Here is a 20076-nt window from a genome sequence, read left to right on the forward strand (position 1 = left end):
TAATGTCGCCCATCAATGACTGACTAATTGTTTCTGTTTTGTAATGACATCCATTGTTTTATAAAATCCGTTGACAAGCTGAAGGACAGGAAATGAAATCACTGCAGCTACTTTAGTGGCAATTGAAGACCATCCTGGCTCATTTTAACCTTTCAATCTGACACCCAGCCCAGGCGTAACTACAGCTTTTAGATCAAGGATCAAGAAGACAGCCTGGGATCCTAGCACAACAGCAGTCAAACTGCATTTCTACCCACTTGTTTAACAACCTTCTCTTCTTGTTTTGGTACTTGGTTTTAAACAACTTAAAAACAACCATTATTCAGTGTCTTTACTCTTCCGAACAAGTATGCTGTGGGACAAAAATATAGTGACTCCGAGTGGGTATAAGCTGAAAATGCTATGCTAATTGCCCACATCAGAAATTAGTCAATGGACTATATCAGAACCAAATCAGAGTCACATTTTCTGTCGCCTCTATGATCAACTTCTTCCTAATCATTTTAGCTTTGAGTTGGAATTCCTTCATGCTCACATATTTTTCTCTTGTCACTATTTTTTTAATTTATCTGTAAATTTTATTTTCTGGCTATGAGGTCTGGAATTTTTATAAACCATCTTAAATATTTTCTGAAGGAAAAAGTGATAAAAATGAGTAAATTTAGTCACTACTTTATTCCGCAAGAATCATTGTGATGGTTGCTGAAAACTATTAAGTGAAGCACTGCCTACATGCCCCCAAAGATTGGTTACATCCTTTCCCTGCAATATCAGTTCCTTTTGAGATTAGAAATAAGATTCCATTTGTATTATTTTATTTTATTTATTATTCACTCACACTCTAGGAAGATCAAAATCTTAACCACAGTTAAGAATGTGTATGTAGGTATGACTGGGACATTATGCTGTGTACCAGAAATTGATACATTATATCTGACTATACCTCAATTAAAAAAACAAAGAATTTGTGCTGTGCAAATAGCACTGCTCTAGTCTATAGATTTTTGGTTGTCTACTATGTGGGTTGACTTTTTGAAAATTATGAGCTCAGGCACAGAATTTCCTTAGAGATCAGGTCATCCTGAGGTCATACCTCGCAGATGCCTAGACTGTCTTTTTGGCCTCTTTATCCAGTGCTCTGTGGATGATGCCCGTTTTTGAGTGCTACAGTATGAATGCTTTTCTTCTTTCTCATTGTCACCTCTTCTAGGTCTACAGCATCAAGACAAGAGCAAGGAATCACCATGGTACTGAAACACACAGTATTAGCAGGTCAGGTTGGAGCGTGAACCCGTGGGCCCACTGGGAAAAGATGCTGCCAGGGTTTGTCATTCTGCAAGGGGACACAACACAGTAGACGCGGAAGGAGAAGAGGAAGTGTTATCCAGCTGACTTTGGTTTGGAGCCTTTTCTTGAGAAAGTAGAGTGGGTCCTAGACATTGAAGAAGAGCATTTTTGTTTATTTCTTCCCTCATCTGAGCCTTTGCCAACTGTGCGACTCTCTTATTTTTTGTCTTGCTTTTATCAATACAAGGTTTAATTTTTGTTTCAGTTTGACTTTTATTTTTTTCTTTTGGAACCAGTTACCTTGCCAGGAAAAGATGAACCACGAAGAAAATGCTCTTTCAGGAATACAATTTTGTAGTTCTATGTGCATCTATTTTTGTAGAAATACAGAAAGTTTGACTTAGCATCGGTGGGCTATTTTTGAGGGATTTTTTTTTAATATTGTAAAAATTGTTAAGTTCTGTTTAAAGAACTAGCTCTCAGAGAAGCACTGGCAAAAATGTTTAAAATGCTTGTGTTTAAGATGTCTGTGATATGCTCTGTGCTTTCTAGGTTACCTCAAATGTTTCTTAGTTTCTCCTTTTTACAAAAGTAGCACCATAGCCAAGCCAGTATAGTATTGTTTTACATTAAATCTCAGAGAAGATTAAACTCCATGCTAGCTCACTTAGCTTTGAGGTACATGTATGGTTTGAAAAGGAAGTTTTAAAATGACCACTCTAAAGAAAGCCTATTTCATTGCTTTGATTTCTCCCAAAGAGTACTTAGAAGTTGACTAGGAAGAAAGTTTGCATAAACTTTCAATTAGATGGAGCATTTTCCTTGAGTATATAACCTTCCCAGTCCATCCGACTTTGATAAATGGAAACAGAGTTTATATCCAACTACTGGAAAAATGCATTTAGCCATGCTACCTTTGAGTGCCAGTGACTTTTCTCATTTATAATTATTCATTCTTGGCAATTTTTGCCATATTTTAAGTGAATTTTTTTCCTGAAGATAGTTTGAAGGGAAAACATTTGGGAAGGTACTAGACACATCACAGAGCCTTTAATTCAATGGCTGTTTCTGAGAGTGTTACCCATCATTGTCAATTGAAAAATAATGTATTGCATATATAATATTTTAAACATAGGTTTTTGTAAGTCTTTGTTTAAATTTAGTTTTAGTTGATTTAATTCTTTTTAAGAAAAAAAATTGGGGGCAAAATAAATTTAAATTGGGATTTATACTACAATTACTGAAAGTAGGTTAATGAATTGACAGTTTGCTGTTTGAAATTTATTATTGAGAACTCAAGATTCAACTTGATATGGCCCTTAGGATCTAAAGAAGAAGTTGAGATTATCATTAAGCTGCTGTTACAAAAGATTAAGATTATAAAAATAGCAGTTATTGGTATTTTAAGGACTTTCAATGCAAAATCTGGTCTTTCAGCTGTTTCCAGAGATGGGTCATGTTAAAAAAGTAGTGTTTCATAGAAGTTTTAGTTTGGTTAAAAAAGAAAGTTTCTATATTTTTTCCCATCCCCATCCTCACCCATGTGAAATACAATGTTTAGTGAATCACCATCTTCTATCTTAAATTGCATATCTCATGTGTGTGAACATTTTAGATATTAAGAACAAAACAATCTCTGCTTGACTATGCAGAGTTCTCACAGATACTTTTCAGATATTTCCCTTAACTCTATTTTTTATGCATAAGCCTTCTTTCCTGGTGCATCCTAAGAGTTACAAACCTACATACTCTGTTGTATTGTCATCACCACTTTGCTGCTTCTTTACCAGACTCCCCTTAACACAGTATACACATTTTTATCTAATGCGAGGTCCAAACTTAAGGTATCTTTCACTTACTTATGATATGAACTTAGATTTCTAGAGAGTGGCTTGGTTAAATTATCTACATTTTGATCTGCAATTTGATTTGATACAATTGTTTGTAATTTGCCCCAATCTATGGAGCACTGAGTTGAATGACTCTATAAAGTTGGTTTGATTTTGTGTCTGCCTGAATTTTCAAAGACAGGTGTTCAGTAGCTCCCGTGGAACGACTCACTAGGGATTATTTCCCCCTCTTCCTTTGGAAGCTCTCAAGTTCCTTTGTAGTTCCTCTTAGAACAGTGTTGTACTCCATCTCATTCAGATCATTCAATTGGATTTTCCCAATTATGAGGAGAAAAGCATTAACTTTGTTCCTTCCTTACTCTCCACTGAATTGAACTGAAGGAAAGAGAGCAGACCCTGAATTTAGACTCTGCCCTGTGTCACTCCTGGTAAGTATATGCTGAAACATTCCTTGGCTCTGGAGGCCCAAGAAAAGTTGGGGACCTGGGTTCTGCTGTACACAGGAGAGATCTGTAAGTGAATCCCCCATGGAGAACAGGCCCAAGTGTTGTTGGCACATTGCAAGGATCAGATCCTTGCATATACAAGGAGTGGATCAAAATCTCAGTAAAAATGAATGAGTGCTTGTCTGTATAATTGTCTGGCATCCCAATGTTAAGATCGTATTACCCTTACCACCAGAAGTCATGAAAGAGGATGAGTTGTAATTTAGCATGATATTCTGAATTGAAGTTTAAAATGCTACCACTCTCTGGGTCTGGTTTTCTCATATCAAAATGATGTTATTCAACTTGGAGGCTTCCAGACTGCTTTATTTGAGGGCTACCATCTCCCTCCCCAGTTTCATTTGGAACCACTCCACCTTCGGTTATTCTACAAGTCAGACTTTATTCAAGGTTTCTAAAGATCTGTGAGGGAGCTAGACCCTAGAAAATCATCTCATTTATTTGACATCTAATCTATGCTTTGACCAATAAATTATCATGAGCTAAGAAACAACAAGATAATGACAAATTCATTCCTAACAGCTTATTTGGTTCCTCATTGTTTATTTGAAAAGCACCTCTAAATGTTTAAAAACCAATGTTTCTTCTTAAGAAGGTTAACCATCCTTCCTAAATTTCTCCTTTAATTTTTCTCCTTTCTTTTTCCTTTTAAGATTATTTACATTATTATTTTGAGCAAATGGGGCAGGATCATTCTACATTTTGCAAATGAGAACAAGTGAATTGCAAATAATCGAGGAATTAGTTTCTTTAATGTTATAACATACTTTAAAAAAAAACAAATTCTAGACACTGGCATAAAACATGTCTTTGAGGAACTCGTTATTCATTATGCAAATAGCAATCAGAGACTATGTTTCAAGAGACTGTTCTATCCTTGAGTGTCTCTTGGTTACCTTATGTTTGCCAAATTAAGTCATTGGGGCAGTGGCACTAAGTGATGGGAAAGGAAAGTATTTATGTTAGAGCTCTGACGGCGGGGTGAATAGAGAGGCAGAATGAATTAATGGAAAAGAACATCGGCTTGGACATTAGGTCATTTTCTGAACTCTGGCTTAGTCACAATTAGATGTATGTTCTGAGGCTTCATTTATCTCATGAGTATGGTAGGATAATAATACCTAACTGGCAGGCTGGGAAGGTTGGAAATCATATATATAGATGCTCAATCATCTGGCTCATAGTAGGTGTTCAGTAAATGACAGATGCCACATTTATCTCTCAACTGAGAAGTAGATCATAAAATTGAACTCCCAAACATCCCTTCTTTTTATTTTCCATACCCATTTCTGCAGCAATCCAATAGATATATGACTGTGCTTTTCTGCAAGAAATTGTTACAAGAGAAACTTTGCCTTCTACTATGTGTTGAAGATCAAATGTAAATTTCTTAATTATCTCTGATATTTTAGTGTGCTGTTGATGAAGGAAAGAAAATTATGGTATGTAGGTCCAACTCCTAGTTTTCTTACATATTCTAAAATTTATTCATCCAGGCCCCTGTGTATTATTTTTTCTCCAAAATTAAAGCAAAAGTTTCATGAAATCACCACAGTTTTTATTTTTTTAGTTATATTTTGGGCTTCTTAGCACCTCAAATGAAAACATCTCTTTTGAAGTTATCCTATTTTTTTAACTTGCTTTGGAGGAAAAATTGCAAAATATTGTGGAAAAAAATTTTCCGCATGAAAAGGGGAGAAAAAAAAAAACCTTTACAATCTCAGTCAGCAGATTTATTCTACTTGAGAAAAAAAGAAACAACTTCATTGGAAGCAGATGTTGACACTGTCAGTTACTGAAGATGGAACGGGTTCACTTGAGCCATTGTGGTTACAAAGGGGTATTGATGGCTGTTAGAATTCCTGTGATTGATCACTGCCAGGACAGACAGAAGGAGAGCCGAAAAGCTGAAACTGTAGGAAACCAAGACTGAAATCAGTCTGCCAATTGTACAGGAACCTAAGGACTCAGGTTTTCTTTTTCTTTAATTTTTCCCTCCAAGATGAAAGACACATCTTTCAGAAAATTTAAGGCTGATTGGAGAGAGCAGTTAAAATGTTTTCTCTAAACACATGGCCCAAGAGCCCTTTAAATCTATTATTAAAGTATTAAACTATTATGTAAATCATTTTAGAAAAATCAGGTTAAAAATTTAGTTCAATAATGTTGAAGAAGACGGGGTAGACACACAAAAGTGGAAGTCTCTGGAGAGTAGGGCAGGGGTGAGGCCTGCAAGTGAACCTCAGTCCCAGTAGCTTCAAAATGTTAATTAACTGGTAACTTGTTCATGGAGATTTGTCACAGAATTTTTCAGTATGTTATTTTCCTTTTAGTGCTCTCTGGGAATTTCACCCGCTACACTTTCCCAAAGTATAGAAATAATCATTATAATTAAAATATCTTAATTGCCTTACTTTTCTTACTATCCATTGTACTTTTTTGTTTGTTTGAAAAATATTTTTATGGTTTCAAGTAATTGATCAATCTAGTGTTCTCTTGAAAACACATATGAGCCCATAAAATTGTCCCAATCTTGTAGAGTTTCAAGAAATGCTAATTGAGTGTAATTTACCAATTCTGTTGTGTAAATAAACAACGACCCCTTCTAGAAAATGATGGGTCATCAGCAATTCGCTTCCTTTTTAAGGATTTTTGGACTACTAAATTTTGACCTAAGAATAACTCTTTTAGAATGTAAGATTCTTTAATTAGTGTCTTTGGTATACGCATAAGATGTGAACTTTTCTAATAATATCTCTTTATACTAATAGAGATGTACATTTTTTCCTATGCTGTGGCTCGGGTGAAATTTAATAACAATGATTTACACACTTGATTTAATTTCTTAGACTGTTTACAATCTTGGGTATTGTATCTGATTTAAAAATACTATTCCATACATTTTTCTGGGTATACAATATAGGGAAGGGTTTTCATGTAAATTCTTTGTATCGTTTTAAAGTGCACATATTAAATGGGAAAACATACGTTCAATTTGTTTTCATCATTTAAATCTAGATAAGGTGAAAAGCTTTTATAAAAAAATACATAGCATGGCGAGCTTTTATTTGTCACTTGATTAAATAAACTGCAAACTAATAATAGAAGTATTATCTTGCAACTTTGAAATACAAAAAGATTCAGATTCATTAGTTTTATGAGCAATTATATGTCATCTTAATTTTACATGTCTGGAAAGAGAAATGAACTAATCTTAGCTATGTTAACATTCTTAATTTACCAAAAGTATGTAATTCATAACACTTTTGGCTTTACAAGCTGGTTATAAAAATCATGTATTTTTTGTTGTTTTTCATGGGCTTGGAGGAAGGGACATTTTCATATTTCCAGTCACTTCAAAAGCAGGTCTCATAGCTATGTGTTGATGATATAAGATGATGGAGGACTTTGTAATAAAAACAAATATCTTCAATTTGTTTAATAAATAACTTAATGTAAACTTAATGTTTATATTTTAATGTAGCAATTTGGTTTTGTCTGCACTGCTTGACAATTAACTAAAGCTCTCTGCTTTCTTCTTATGCAATTAAGCAACTTACAACTATCTTTAGAAACTAAAATATCTTAGGTTTTTTTCAATGAGATTAATTTCTACAGCCAAAGGATTTACATGTTATAGTAAGGAGTGTATGGTTATAAAGCAAGTGTTTATAATAGAAGACAAGCGAAAAGGGCTACAACAATTACACAGCAGCAGGAGGCTTGTGAATTTTTTAATACAACACTTCTAAAGCTGTCAGTGGACCCTTTGGGATTTTGTCATTTTGCTTTTACATTTGTTAATACGGAACTTGCTGTAAGTAGGAAAAAGCAAAACTTTCCTAACAATTCATTTATATCGAAGGAGAGCACCTGGAAAGAAGTCCAAGACTTTACATCTTCAAGGGAAGCTAGAGGTTCCCTTCATGCGCTCGCTATTGTCTTAGTAAGTGAATCTTTAATGTGAAAATACCAAGCCTGGAAATTAGTCCTTCAGTTAGTAGACCCTCCATCATTACAAGTGAAATAATATGGCTTCTTACTTGTCTGTTATATTTAGACTAGACAAGTATTAACATGTTTTCTATGGCTGCTATAAAAAGTTACTGCAATCTTAATGGCTTAAAACAACATAAATGTATTATCTTATGGCTCTGTAGGTCAAACATCCAGTATCGGACTCGGTGGGCAATAATCAGAGTGTCAGCTGCATTCCTTCTGGATGCTTTAATCTGTTTCTTCCCTGTTTCCAGCTTTTGAGCCCTTGGCTAATGGCTTTCTTCCTCCAGCTCCAAAACCAGCAACTGCTGGTCAAGTCCTTTTCATACCATATCACTCTACCCTCTCTTCTGCCTCCCTCTTTCATGTTTAAGGACCTTTGTGATTACATTGGTCCTACTTGGATAATCTAGGATATTTCCCCCATGGCAGAGTTCCTAATTACATCTACAAAGTCTTTAAACATAAGGTAACATAGTCTCAGGTTCTGGGGGTTAGGAGGTGAACATTTTGGGGGGCCATTATTCGACCTACCACAATTACTATTAGATTTCAGTATTTTTATTAGCCTTTTAACCTGAGAGGATTATTGTAACGCTGGAACTCGAGGCATGTTCCACGTTTGCAATGGTCATTTGTGTAGGATTCATCTACATTCATAAAAGAAATACTTGTTGCTACTTCAAACGTTTATGTGGTTATTAGAGTGTCTTGGAATCCAAAGGGTTATGTTGTATTTAGTCAGACAGGCACTCCGGGGGGTGGAGAGCAGGACATCTGGTGCGGATTCTTACTAGCTGAAGTGTGTTTCCTCTGGGGACAGTCAACTACCATTTAATTGTTTTGCTTCCTTTTTTGGGAATATATGCCCATTCTCTGATGTCCTAAGACTTCAGTCATCTCATTTGACCTGCTTCTACCCATTTGACTCAATATCTGTACATGACTACACTGACGTCGTAAAGCTTTTTCATTTCTGTCCAGATTGAATCGTTACATCTGTTATCAGTTAAGCAGTGGAAAACCCGTTATGGAAAGCAAACTTGTTTTGATATATTTAAAGTGTAAAGTAGGAACCTAGACTCTGGAATGCTGTTGATCAATAAATGAGCTTGACTCTCTTAGAAATAACACATAAGCCCAACTGTTTTACTTGCCCTCCCAAGTTTGGCTGTGGCTGAATGAAGAACCCCAGTCCTGATCTTTGCTTTGCACTTGTACAAGAGACTATTTGCAGGGAGCCAAATATAGCAACAGAGGATTTAATATCTTGCCAAAAAATACAAAATCTGTTCCCCTTTAAGCATGACACTCTATCCTTTTCTTGTGGATCTTGCTAAAAGGAAAATATAGCTTTAAACTACCCCATTCCTTCTGCTGGAAATTCGCTGATCTATTTCAAATGGGCTATGTGCAGTTCCGTGGAGTTTTATGTTTCCAAAAGAAAATGGCTATAGGAGAAATCCACCCAGTGTTATTATCATTTTTCTTACAAAAAATAACTCCTAAATCAAAGATGAGCGTCAACAGTAATTAAGAAAATCACACTTTGGTGGCTTCAGGATTAGCCAGGGATTGCTGTGTGATGATTGGTGTTTCATCTGATATTGAATCAAAAGTAATAATAAAAACTTGGCTTCAACCAACCAGGTGCTTTCGTGGCCTTAGAACATGGTGTTTTACTCTGAATGTTGTCTGATGGGTAAATGGACCAGTCCCAATTTCTCTATAATATGGGGAATGACAGCGACTCTTCTGTCTCTTATGATTGTATATGCAGAATTTTGAAAACAGTTTTGCAAACATCACCAAGAAAATAAGCTTTCCACAGTGACAGCTTTACCAGACATCTCCGTGTGGGATTTTAAAACAAACACAAGGCTGTTTGGAAATACTTGGTATATGTAAATATGCAGAATATGCCGAACAGTGCTAACAGCTGCAGGGTATACCCCCTCATCCTTGAGCAGAATATTTTGGTGGCAGTCGTGCTTATTTTTTCCATCTTTGCTTGTCATTTTCTCCCTTAAGTCTCCACCCACTCACCATCCACTATCTCGGCTGAAAACATACTTAACGCCTTTCCCCCAATCTTCCACACTGTTTCCAAGAGAATCATTTCGGTAGATTCCCACTGGAAAAGGTGGGCGGTCCCTGGAAGGAATGTTTGAGTTGTGCTGTGTTGTAAAGGCTGAGCTTCGGAGAACTTGCTTGCACTTGCTCTAACACCAGCCTTGCACATAACCCAGACACTCCACAGGCCAGATTCCATTAAGGTTTGTCATTGCACTGGGAGAGGAAGTCCTGCTGAGAGTGGCCTTCCTGCCATGAAGATTCCAAAGATTAGACTAATCATTTTAAGTGTGTCTTATCATGTTCTGTAACATCAAGACACTCATCCGTTTATGAAAATAAGCATATGCCTTTCTGCCCAAAGCCAAAAAGGGAAGAAAGACTGCAGAGAAGTGAAAAATGAAAGTTACTTCTTGCAGGATTTTGACACATTTGGAGAAGATAAGGCTGCAAATGTGAAACCAAAAACCCCAGGTTCCAGGACCGGTTCTACTGGAAATTTGTTGATATCATTTAGTCCCAAATTTCCTCCATTTCTATATCTGTCAGATGAAGTCCCAATGAAATAAAAGATGTAAACTGCTTTGAGAAAACTAAAAGTAGATACGAAGAGATGGGAACTGATCTTTACTACAAGTCCTCTTTGGACTGTGAACGTTGTATGAATTTATCTCAAGGAATTCTCACAAATAGTAACATGTAGATAGCGTTATTTGGGAGCCGGTTAGCAATATAGAAAACTGGGGATTTAAGTTTTAGTGGTGCTACTTAGAAGCTGTAAGTTCTTGGACAATTTTCTCAGCCACTTTAAATCAGTGGCTCCATTTACAAGATAAAGATATTTAATATGAACTACTATATATAAAATAGACAACAATGTCCTATCGTATAGCATATAGGACTATATTTGATACCTTATAATAGCTTATAATGAAAAGGAATATGAAAAGGAATATACATAATATAACTGAACCACTATACTGTACACCAGAAACTGACACAACATTGTGAACTGATTATACTTCAATTAAAAAAAATAGATTTAAGCCAACTACTTAATAGAGTTGTAATGAAGGCTAAAGTATATAAATCATTCACCACTGAGTAAACACTATGATTTTTAAATTAATCTTTTTTTCTTTTTTAGTAATTTGGGTAATTGAGGAAATCTTCAGGTAAGTCCTGCAAGTAACAGAGCTAGGATTCAACCCCCCAAAAAGAATCTTAGTACACCACGCTACCCACCCCCCTAGAGTTTTTGCTAGTGTCACATGTGAATGTATTTGCTGTGAGCATACTTTAATAATTTCTTAGCCAACTGTAGGAGGAACCAAAAATGGCCAGAAAAGGGGAGGATTTTTAGAAGAGTGAACAAAAGTAATGTGGCTTTCATGAGCCAAATAGAGTTCTGACAGATTTTTGCAGTTGTAGAGCATTATTTGTAACATGGGGTTTCAGAATCAATTCATGCAACATATTCTGGTCTGGAGGATCATTGTTATTTTTCCACTCAGGTCAACCTCAAATCTCATTAAAATAGTGAATAATGGGTTGGAAGAGTTATAACTTCTTTCCATTGACATCTTACTGTAATTTTCATCTGAAAATGTCAACTCACTAAATCTCTTTAGGGATGTGCTGTTAGTTCCTCTGCTAAAAGAATCAATGTTACATTTTGTCCTGATTTTTTTAATAATTAAGGTAATGTTTGTGAAGTATTCTCATTTCTCACAGCCTGAGGGTGTGTTGGGTCAGGATTAAAGATGATAGAATAAATCATTTAAAAACACACAGTATCTTAATTTGCAGGTTCTCTGTCAGAAAGCTCAGAAGGTGCAAGATTTGTTTTTGATCTTACTCTAATTGTTAGTTTTTTGATATGGGAAAAAGCGCTCTTATTAGTAAAAAATATGTGGTAATCCTCACATTATAATCCATATAGATATCTGGATTAAATGAGATAATGCACAAAAATGCCTGTTAAATGCTAGACTTCATAAGAAGTGTACAATTTCAAGTATCAATTACTAATGGCCTCAATTTACTAGGCATTTGTAACAAGAAACTTTTATAAAAGTCACCCCAATTGAATCCTTTCCAAGGTGATTTGTTTAATTCCCATGTTACAGATGAGATAACTGAGTCGTAGAGATTTTAGATTGCTTGACCAAAGCAGAATTAGGACTGAATGCTCAGTCTGTGTAACTTCAAAGGTCATGTCTTTTCCACTGAACCAGTTTGCCTCTCAGTCTACTAAAACATGAATATTGAGTGCCTACTCTTTGCTCACATTCACATACAAAATGTAAGAGTATAAACGCCCTCCTCTGGGTGATTGGATGCCCGGCTTCTAAACTGCTTATAATGCAAATTCGCTGTGCTCCCTGAACTAAATTACTGGGCAGCTAATTTCATGACTGAGATATCATGATGAGTAATTGAAAAATCTAGTCCAATGTCTGCGTCAGAAATCAGATTATCATAAACTTGTGGAAGAGGAAGATAATCCCCATTTTCTTCTTCTTCCATATTCCATAATAACAGAGCAGGAGAATTCTCTCTATTCCCAGAACCCTGGAATTTGTGTGTGTGTGTGTGTGTGTGTGTGTGTGTGTGTGTACAACATACAATATTTTTTTTCTTTCCATTTAGTTTTTCTACAGGGTCAACTATATATGCTAAGAAAACTAATACAAGTGAAACAAAGTAGTGATTTCAATCCCTACATTGATTGCAGTCTTGAAGTCATGTATGTGTTAAATCCTTTTCCCTTGACAATGGACAGTGGACATTGTGTCTGTGCTGACTGTTTGAAACAGGCCAAACGTCCTTCCTCTTAGGCAGTGCACATTCATAGAAACAAGTCTTAGAAATGCCAGCTTTTTCATGGAAATGTTCTTTAACGCAAACTTGCTCCTTGCTCTTTGAGATACATACATCTGGGCCTGTGACACTTCTGAACTTGTCTGTTTCTTGGCCCCATGTTGATCCCCTTAGACTTGTCAACAGAATTCAACTTCTCTGATGTTGATCCATTGATTGCACTTCTCAGAAGAGGTTTTCACCTGTTTTGACTTCGGTTGCTCATTATAGGCCTTTCCTGCCCCAGCCCTGCTGAGCTCTGGCTCCTGGAATGAGGCATGATCAGGCTTCCCTGAAGCTTATTTCTGGAAAGTTAATCACCCAGGACTGATCTGTGATTTGTGGGGCCTGAAACATACAAGTTGTGGGGAGGGAGGACTTTTTATGGAAAAGAATACAAAACGAATACTAAATTCTGCATGAAAGTGAATATGTGTTTAGAATGAGAAACACAACTGACAAATTTTGAAAATGTGATGCATACCATAAACACCAAATTTAGAAAAACCATGCAATTTGTATTAACTACCTGCTTAAGATGCAAGCATGTTATAACGTAGTACTCTTCAAACAACTTGGTTTTATCGTCCTGTTTCAAACACGTTTCTTTTCCAGTATCTTCTTATACTTGGTAACAGAACCTTCATAGGACCTGCCCATAGTGTAATATGCTCCCAGCTCCTTTTGAAAGGGTGCAGACAGGGGCTGGAGCGTTCCTAGAAGCCATCCGCACATTGGGATATGATGACTTCCTATACCCGGCAGGGTGTGACAATGGTGTAAATACATCCCACTGAATCTAAGTCCAAACAGTATGTGGCTACCAGCTCAATTTTCCCTTAACTTGATCCCCACCACCCGACACAGGGAAAGTATGATGGGGACATCTGAGTGAAAAGGAGGATGCTCTTAAAGCATTGTGGCTAAAATAGCTTATTTTTGAAAAAATTTGTAAAAACATATGTCAACATGAATGCTAGGATGCATCCCAGGGCTTTGGAGGGGGCTCTGAAGACTTCGCCTCATTGGCTTCAGGGCAAATCTCTCTCAGCACACGCCGCTCAGATATGTCCCCCACAGTAAAAGGGGAAGTCTGACTTACAAGAACACTGCTGTGTGGCTTTGCATTTTTTTCAGTTATAGTCTCCCTTATTACTTAGCATGTATCACAGCTTCCTTTGTGTATCATTAAACAGACATTCATGGCCTCGTTTACAAAGGCTTCTCTCCATTCCCAGCATAAAATATGAATCCATCCTCTGCTGCAGTTTATCTTTAGTTTATTTTCAAGCACAGCTGTAATGTCAACACCTTCGCATCTCCAGTCTCCTGGGGACGGAGGCTCTGCTCACCTGCGGGCAGGGGGTCACACCATGGATCCTCCTGTGACTCAAGTGGGCCCTGAGGAGACAGGGGGCTAAAGGACTTGAGGACAAAGAGTAACTTTGGGGAGAATTCTGAGGGCAACCCTTCACACAACCCTGAAGCCACCACATAGTTCTCTCCACGCCTGCAGCGTGTGCCCTAGATGACAACACAGCCACACCAGTTCCAGGATAAGCTCTGAAACCAGGAGCTGGCCAAGGGAGGCCATGGTTCTGGATGTTCCCTTCCCAAACCTTCACACCATGCAGAGGACTCAGGTGTGCCAGGCGTGACATCTCTAGCTCAGCGCTACTGAAATTGGGTCCGGGAGAGCCACACCAGCAACACCAAGAAACTTGTTAAAGATGCCATCACATGGACCCCCCTGCAAACCTGCAGAATCGTAGCCTCTTAGAGGGGGGTGCTGAGCCTCAAGGGACCTGTGGGCACTTTAAAGTTCAGGAGAAATGCGTAGCTAAGTGGTTCCCATCAGGTTTTCCATTAGGATCACCTGGTGAGAATTAACAACAAACATCACCTGTGCCCTCCCCTCAGAGTCTGTCTTTGATGTAGGTGGAAGCGTCAATGATATTTTAACTAAGTGCCCCAGGTGATTCTAAGGTGTGGCTAGGAGGAAGCACAAGGGCTACTGGGTACTCTGTGAGAGCTGCATCCCGGCTTTGGTCCAAGGGGAGACAGCAGTATCTGCTTTATGTGGGTTTGGAAGAGGCAGATCCGTGCAGCCCCCTGCTTCCTGCTGCAGCAGAATTTTTGGATGTTTGAGGGGTGAGCACCTGTAGACAGGATAGAAAAAAAAAATCACAGTTGGGTCTTCATTGTTCCTGAATCTCTCCTGAGACAAGAGACAAGAGAGTTGGACTCTCCAGCGTGTGGAGGTCCTCCTGCCTCTGAGTGTGGAGGGAGCCAGTGAAGGAGCTGTGCTGATGCTTTTGAAAGTATTTTCTCAAGATGCAGATGTGATTATTGCCTGAGAAGACAATCCAGAGCAGGAGGAGGAGGAGGAAGGGGCAGGTTGTCAGGTAAGTGCCCTGTCTCGGCTCAGAGGCTGTGTCTGTTTCTCCTTCTGAAACGCCGTGGATTGAGAACCTGCAAGCCGCAGTTCTCTACTTCTGATGTTCCTGCCTAGTGAGGTGGTTTTCAACTACTTATTTTTTTAAATTGAAGTATAGTTGATGTACAATATTATATGTCACAGGTATACAATATAGTGGTTCAAAATTTTTAAAGGTTATACTCCATTTATAGTTTTTCTAAAATGTTGACCATATTCTCTGTGTGGCACAATATATCCTTGTAGCTTATTTTAGACCTAATAGCTTATTACTCTTAATCCCCTACCTGTATGTTTCCCTCTCCCCTTCCCTCCCCCCACTGGTAACCACTAGTTTGTTCGCTATATCTGTGAGTCTATTTCTTTTTTGTTATATTCACTAGTTTGTTGTATATTTTAGATTCCACATGTAAGTGACAAGCTTACAGTACTGGTCTTTCTCTGTCTGACTTATTTCACTTAGCATTGTACCCCCAAGTCCATCCATGCCATTGCAAGTGGCAAAATTTCATTCTTTTTTATGGCTGAGTAATAATCTTTTGTATGTGTATAATACACCACATCTTCTTTATCCATTCATCTGTTAACAGACACTTAGATTTTGCTTCTATATCTTGGCAATTTTAAATAATGCTGCTGTTAACATTGGGAAGAGTGTATTTTTTGAATTTGTGTTTTGCTTTTTTTGGGTATATACCCAGAGTGGAATTTCTAGGCCATATGGTAGTTCTACTTTTAGTTTTTTGAGAAACCTCCATATTGTTTTTCATAATGGCTGCACCAATTTATATTCCTACCAACATTGTATGAGGGTTCCCTTTTTCCACATCTTCTCCAACATTTGTTATTTGCCTTCTTTTTGATGATAGCCATTCTGACACGTGTGAGGTGATATCTCATTGTGTTTTTGATTTGCGTTCCCTGATGATTAGGATTTTGAGAATCTTTTCATGTGCATGTTGGCCATCTGCATGTCCTCTTTAGAAAAATGTCTCTGCAGGTCTTCTGCCCATTTTATAATTGGGTTGTTTGTTTTTTTGATGTTGAGTTGTAAGAGCTGTTTCTATACATTAGATATTAGCTCTTTATTGTCATATCATTTGCAAATATTTTCTCCCGCTCAGTAGGTTGCCTTTTCGTTCTGTTGGTTTTGTCGATGGTTTCCTTTGCTGTGCAAATCTTATAGGTTTCATTAGGTCCCATTTGTTTATTTTTGCTTTTATTTCCTTTGCTTTAGGAGACAGATCCAAAAAACTACTGCTAGGATTTATGTCAGAGTGTTCTGCTTATGTTTTCATCTCCGAGTCTTATGGTTTCCGGTCTTACATTTAGATCTTGAATCAATTTTGAGTTTATTTTTATATGTGGTATTAGAGAATGTTCTAATTTCATTCTTTTACACATAGCTTTCCAGTTTTCCCAGCACCGCTTCTTGAAGAGACTGTCTTTTCTCCATTGTATTCTTGCCTCCTTTGTCATAGATTCATTGACCATAAGTGTGTGAGTTTATTCCTGGGTTCTCTTGGCTTTGCATTTACTTTAAGCTTCTGGTTCCTATCCATTGCAGTTATTAAAATAAAAATTCAATGATGATTAGAGAGTTCCCTGTTGAATAGCCAAGCTTGAAAAGGATTCAAGTTGAGAGGAGAAGGCAGAAGTGAAATATTTGAATCCACATAGACAAACAAGAGAAAAACAGTTTGTAAGATGACTCTGAACTGAAGAATTTATGTGCAAATAACCTGAAGCTGAGAAAAGTGAAGAATGAGTTACCCCTGGATAAAGCAGTCTTGTTTTTCTTAAGAATAATAAAAGACTATGTGATGTTTGCAAGTATTTATGACCATGAAGCAGAACCATATCACATGCTCAAAAAAAAAAAAAAATGAAGTCTTAGTGTATAATGAAACATTCCTGAAAGAATGCTTTCTTAAATTATCTGAAAGAAAAAAAAAAGATTCCTGACCTAGTTCTGTCACTAACAACCTACGTGCTTCTGGAAAAAATGACTAAATATTCTTGCTGTGTTTCCTCATCTGTAAAATAGGGAAAATAAAACTGGACAATCTCTAAGACTTCTTCTAGTTCTAGAAGCTCTCTGATTCTACATGTATTTTTTTTTAATATAATGCTATAACCTATTCAGACATCAGAATTAACATTTTCCTGGAACTAGAGTATTTTGGAAAGCATAATCTAATTTGAAAAAAAGATTTCTTGACAATTCTTCAGATGTCAGTGGAAGACTGGACTATAAAAACTCAGTAATAACAATGTTGAACACAGTGGAACAAAGAAAAATTCCAAAGAATCTCTGCAACAAATACCATTGGTGTTTGTGTAATCTTAAGGGAAAAAAAAAAAAGCAAAAGAGAGACAATTCCCTTAGGAATTTGACATCCTGGAATTTGTATTTTTAACACAGCCTGTCCTTCAAGGAGCCAATATTCAAACATGTGTATAATTAAGATATTTTGCTCATCCCATGTGTTCCACGTGCTGGTTTGAATTACTCAATCATTGGAAAATAGAAATGTAGAATTAAAAAAAATATTTATAGTATTCCTATCACTAATTATGTCCCACACAGTTGATAAAGTTACAGACACACATCTCTATAGACATAACAGGTTTATTCAGCCTTGGCCCCTACTTACTTAGCTCTATCTATAGTTTTGAAAACAAAACCTTTGTGATATGTCCAGCCTAATTTGGATAATCCATGTTGGCTTCTATGACTTCCACTGGAAAATTAATAAATAAATTTCAATGCCAATAAACATTGGCTGACTACTTAATTTCCTTGTGTCCAAATTCCATGTAATTCCCTACAGTCATTCATACTTTCATCAGGAAGAACAAGAACAATTATCACCATAATCAACGCATTTACCACCTCCTTATGATGTGGGACATCACAAGTGTGGGACAACGCAAGTTAAAAGGATACAATCCCTGTGTCCTAAAAGCATCCTCATTCTCCTTGGTCTGGCTCTACTGTGTGTTTGGGTCTCTGTCACACTGTCTTCTCTCAATAATTTGACCAAACCTTCTTTCCTTCATTTCTCATTTCTCAAAAATAAATGTATCTCCTCAATTTCTTCCTCCTGGTAAATGTCTTACTGCATCCTCGGTCAGTCTTTAGTCTCCTAATAGCTTTATTCCACACGGATTATGCACATGGTTCCTGATGCCCCCTCATTATGCAGTGATAGCAGTTGCTCTGTTCGACCAAAGTAGCTCACTCCAAGGTGGAGGAAGAAATAGTTCCTCTTCCTGAGCAAACAGCTCTGTTCTGGAAAGGCAACCACCTTTGTTTCTTTGCAGATCTGGGGACTGTTTGCTCTCAGATCTCTTCCTAGACCTTCTAGTGTTTCATTCAGTATCATAGGAGGGTGGACCCCTGGCAATGGCAGGAGATAGAAGCATGAGACCAGGAGGTAGGGAGAAGCCAGGATATTTCTCCTTCTCCACCTCTACTCTGAACAACGTCTCTGGCAGCAGCCGTGTCTCCAGCGATGACTGTGGCTTCTCTGTGGCCTCTACTCCTGCTACACTCCCAGCTCCTACCTTGTACCCTGGCCTCAGGGTCCCTTAATATTGATCTTCATTTATGAGTTGAAGTGGCTTCCTGATGTTACTAATCTCTGGTTTGCTTCACCATCTTCTTAGCTCCTCCATCACTGTGTAACCAATGTCCTACATTGAATTTCCTATTCTGAGTACTCAGAGTGATTTCTGTTTATCTGGTTGAAATGTGGCAGATACACTTTTGCCTACAAGGAATGGTCCTAGGAAGCAAATCCTCAAGAAAGGATGTGACATGGACTTTTTCACATATTGGAGCATGAATGTAGGACTGACCCCCTTGCAGGCAAAGAGGGAATTTTAGTAATTCATGGTATAGGGTGGCATCACAAACCCCTGAAATACCAGGGCTCTAAATAATCTGAATTCGTCCACCATGGCAGCAACAATGGTTATAAGTATAGTAAGGGTTAGAAAAGTATTTGAGACAGCATTGAAGGGCTTCCAAAAAAAGAGTTAATTCAAAGTTTTGAACTTTAAGCTCAAAACTCAGGTTAAAAAGTCAGAGAATTTCATAAGAGCAGTACATGAAATTTTTAATTTAATTGTAGGCATGGCTGAAGATCAGGACTAAAGTCTTATGGTACAGTTTGGAGAACTTTAAAGGTAGGTGGACAGAGAGCTTTACCAAGTTTCTTGGTGAGGAAGGAATACATCCCTTAGATATGGGCAGAAACATTTGGGTGTTCTCAGAGGAAGCTGGAAACTGTGGGGCCCTATAATTAAATAAATCTCATAATTGAGTTCCCAAATTCATTGGTCAGTTGAAACAATTTCTTTCCTCTTTTGGAGGAAATTTTAGCCTTCTTTCATAGAATACACACATCATATCTCAAAAAACAAAGTCAGGTTTCAATAAAACCTAGGGGAGAATCACTCTCTCAGGAGAAGGCAGCTTATACATCACATAGATTGGAAGAATTTGCTCGTATTTACCATTTGAAACCTGAGAAGCGTGTGTATGAATGGGTCCTGAGCATGTTACACTGAAGAGGTGGAACAGAAGCTAGACAGGCTATGCTGTTGGATACAAGATCTAATGCACGGGCTTAATTGGCTAGAAATGGCTTGAAACAGTTTGCTTGGTTGACTGACTTAAAGCATGGGTTCCACAAAGGACTATATTTTATGAGGTCGAGATGCCAGAATGTCCCTGTAATTATTTAGAAAAAGGAAGCCAACAGACATACAAATCTGGTGACTTTAGAATAAAATTATTGTGTGCAACTTTTTTTTTTTTTTCCTCCTTCTGACAATGTTGCCTGAAAGTTGCAGAAAACACTCCCATCCCTGGGGCATTGAGAAATGCATTATGAGGGAAATAGCAGACTCCTTGAAAACCTAGTTCTAGCTCTCAGCCACAGACTGGGGAAGATGGTGGGAGTTGCCACTCGGGAAGTAGTCTACATGATTTTAATGGGAATTGTGGGAGTCCAAAGGGACAGAGACCAGGTGACAGTACTTAACCATCAGC

General features: G+C 37.5%; 1 protein-coding gene and 1 pseudogene across 11 annotated transcripts in view; both read left to right on the top strand.

Moving 5' to 3' along the window:
• VGLL3 (vestigial like family member 3) overlaps nt 1–20076 on the top strand; it is a 181398-nt gene that overhangs the window by 36380 nt on the left and 124942 nt on the right. For 5 of the 11 annotated variants that reach the window (XM_006215819.4, XM_006215820.4, XM_006215821.4 and 2 more), the window contains exon 4: nt 1211–7108. The exons of the other annotated variants lie outside the window; for them this stretch is intronic. In XM_006215819.4, the coding sequence (XP_006215881.1) occupies nt 1211–1254 (44 nt within the window). In that variant the 3' untranslated portion in view covers nt 1255–7108. Of the gene's footprint in view, nt 1–1210; nt 7109–20076 lie in introns of those variants that run through there. 11 annotated transcript variants of the gene reach the window in all.
• Nucleotides 5490–9288, top strand: LOC116277688 (uncharacterized; annotated as a pseudogene).

Source organism: Vicugna pacos, chromosome 1 (genome assembly GCF_048564905.1).
Source record: "Vicugna pacos chromosome 1, VicPac4, whole genome shotgun sequence".
NCBI classification, from domain to species: domain Eukaryota; kingdom Metazoa; phylum Chordata; class Mammalia; order Artiodactyla; family Camelidae; genus Vicugna; species Vicugna pacos.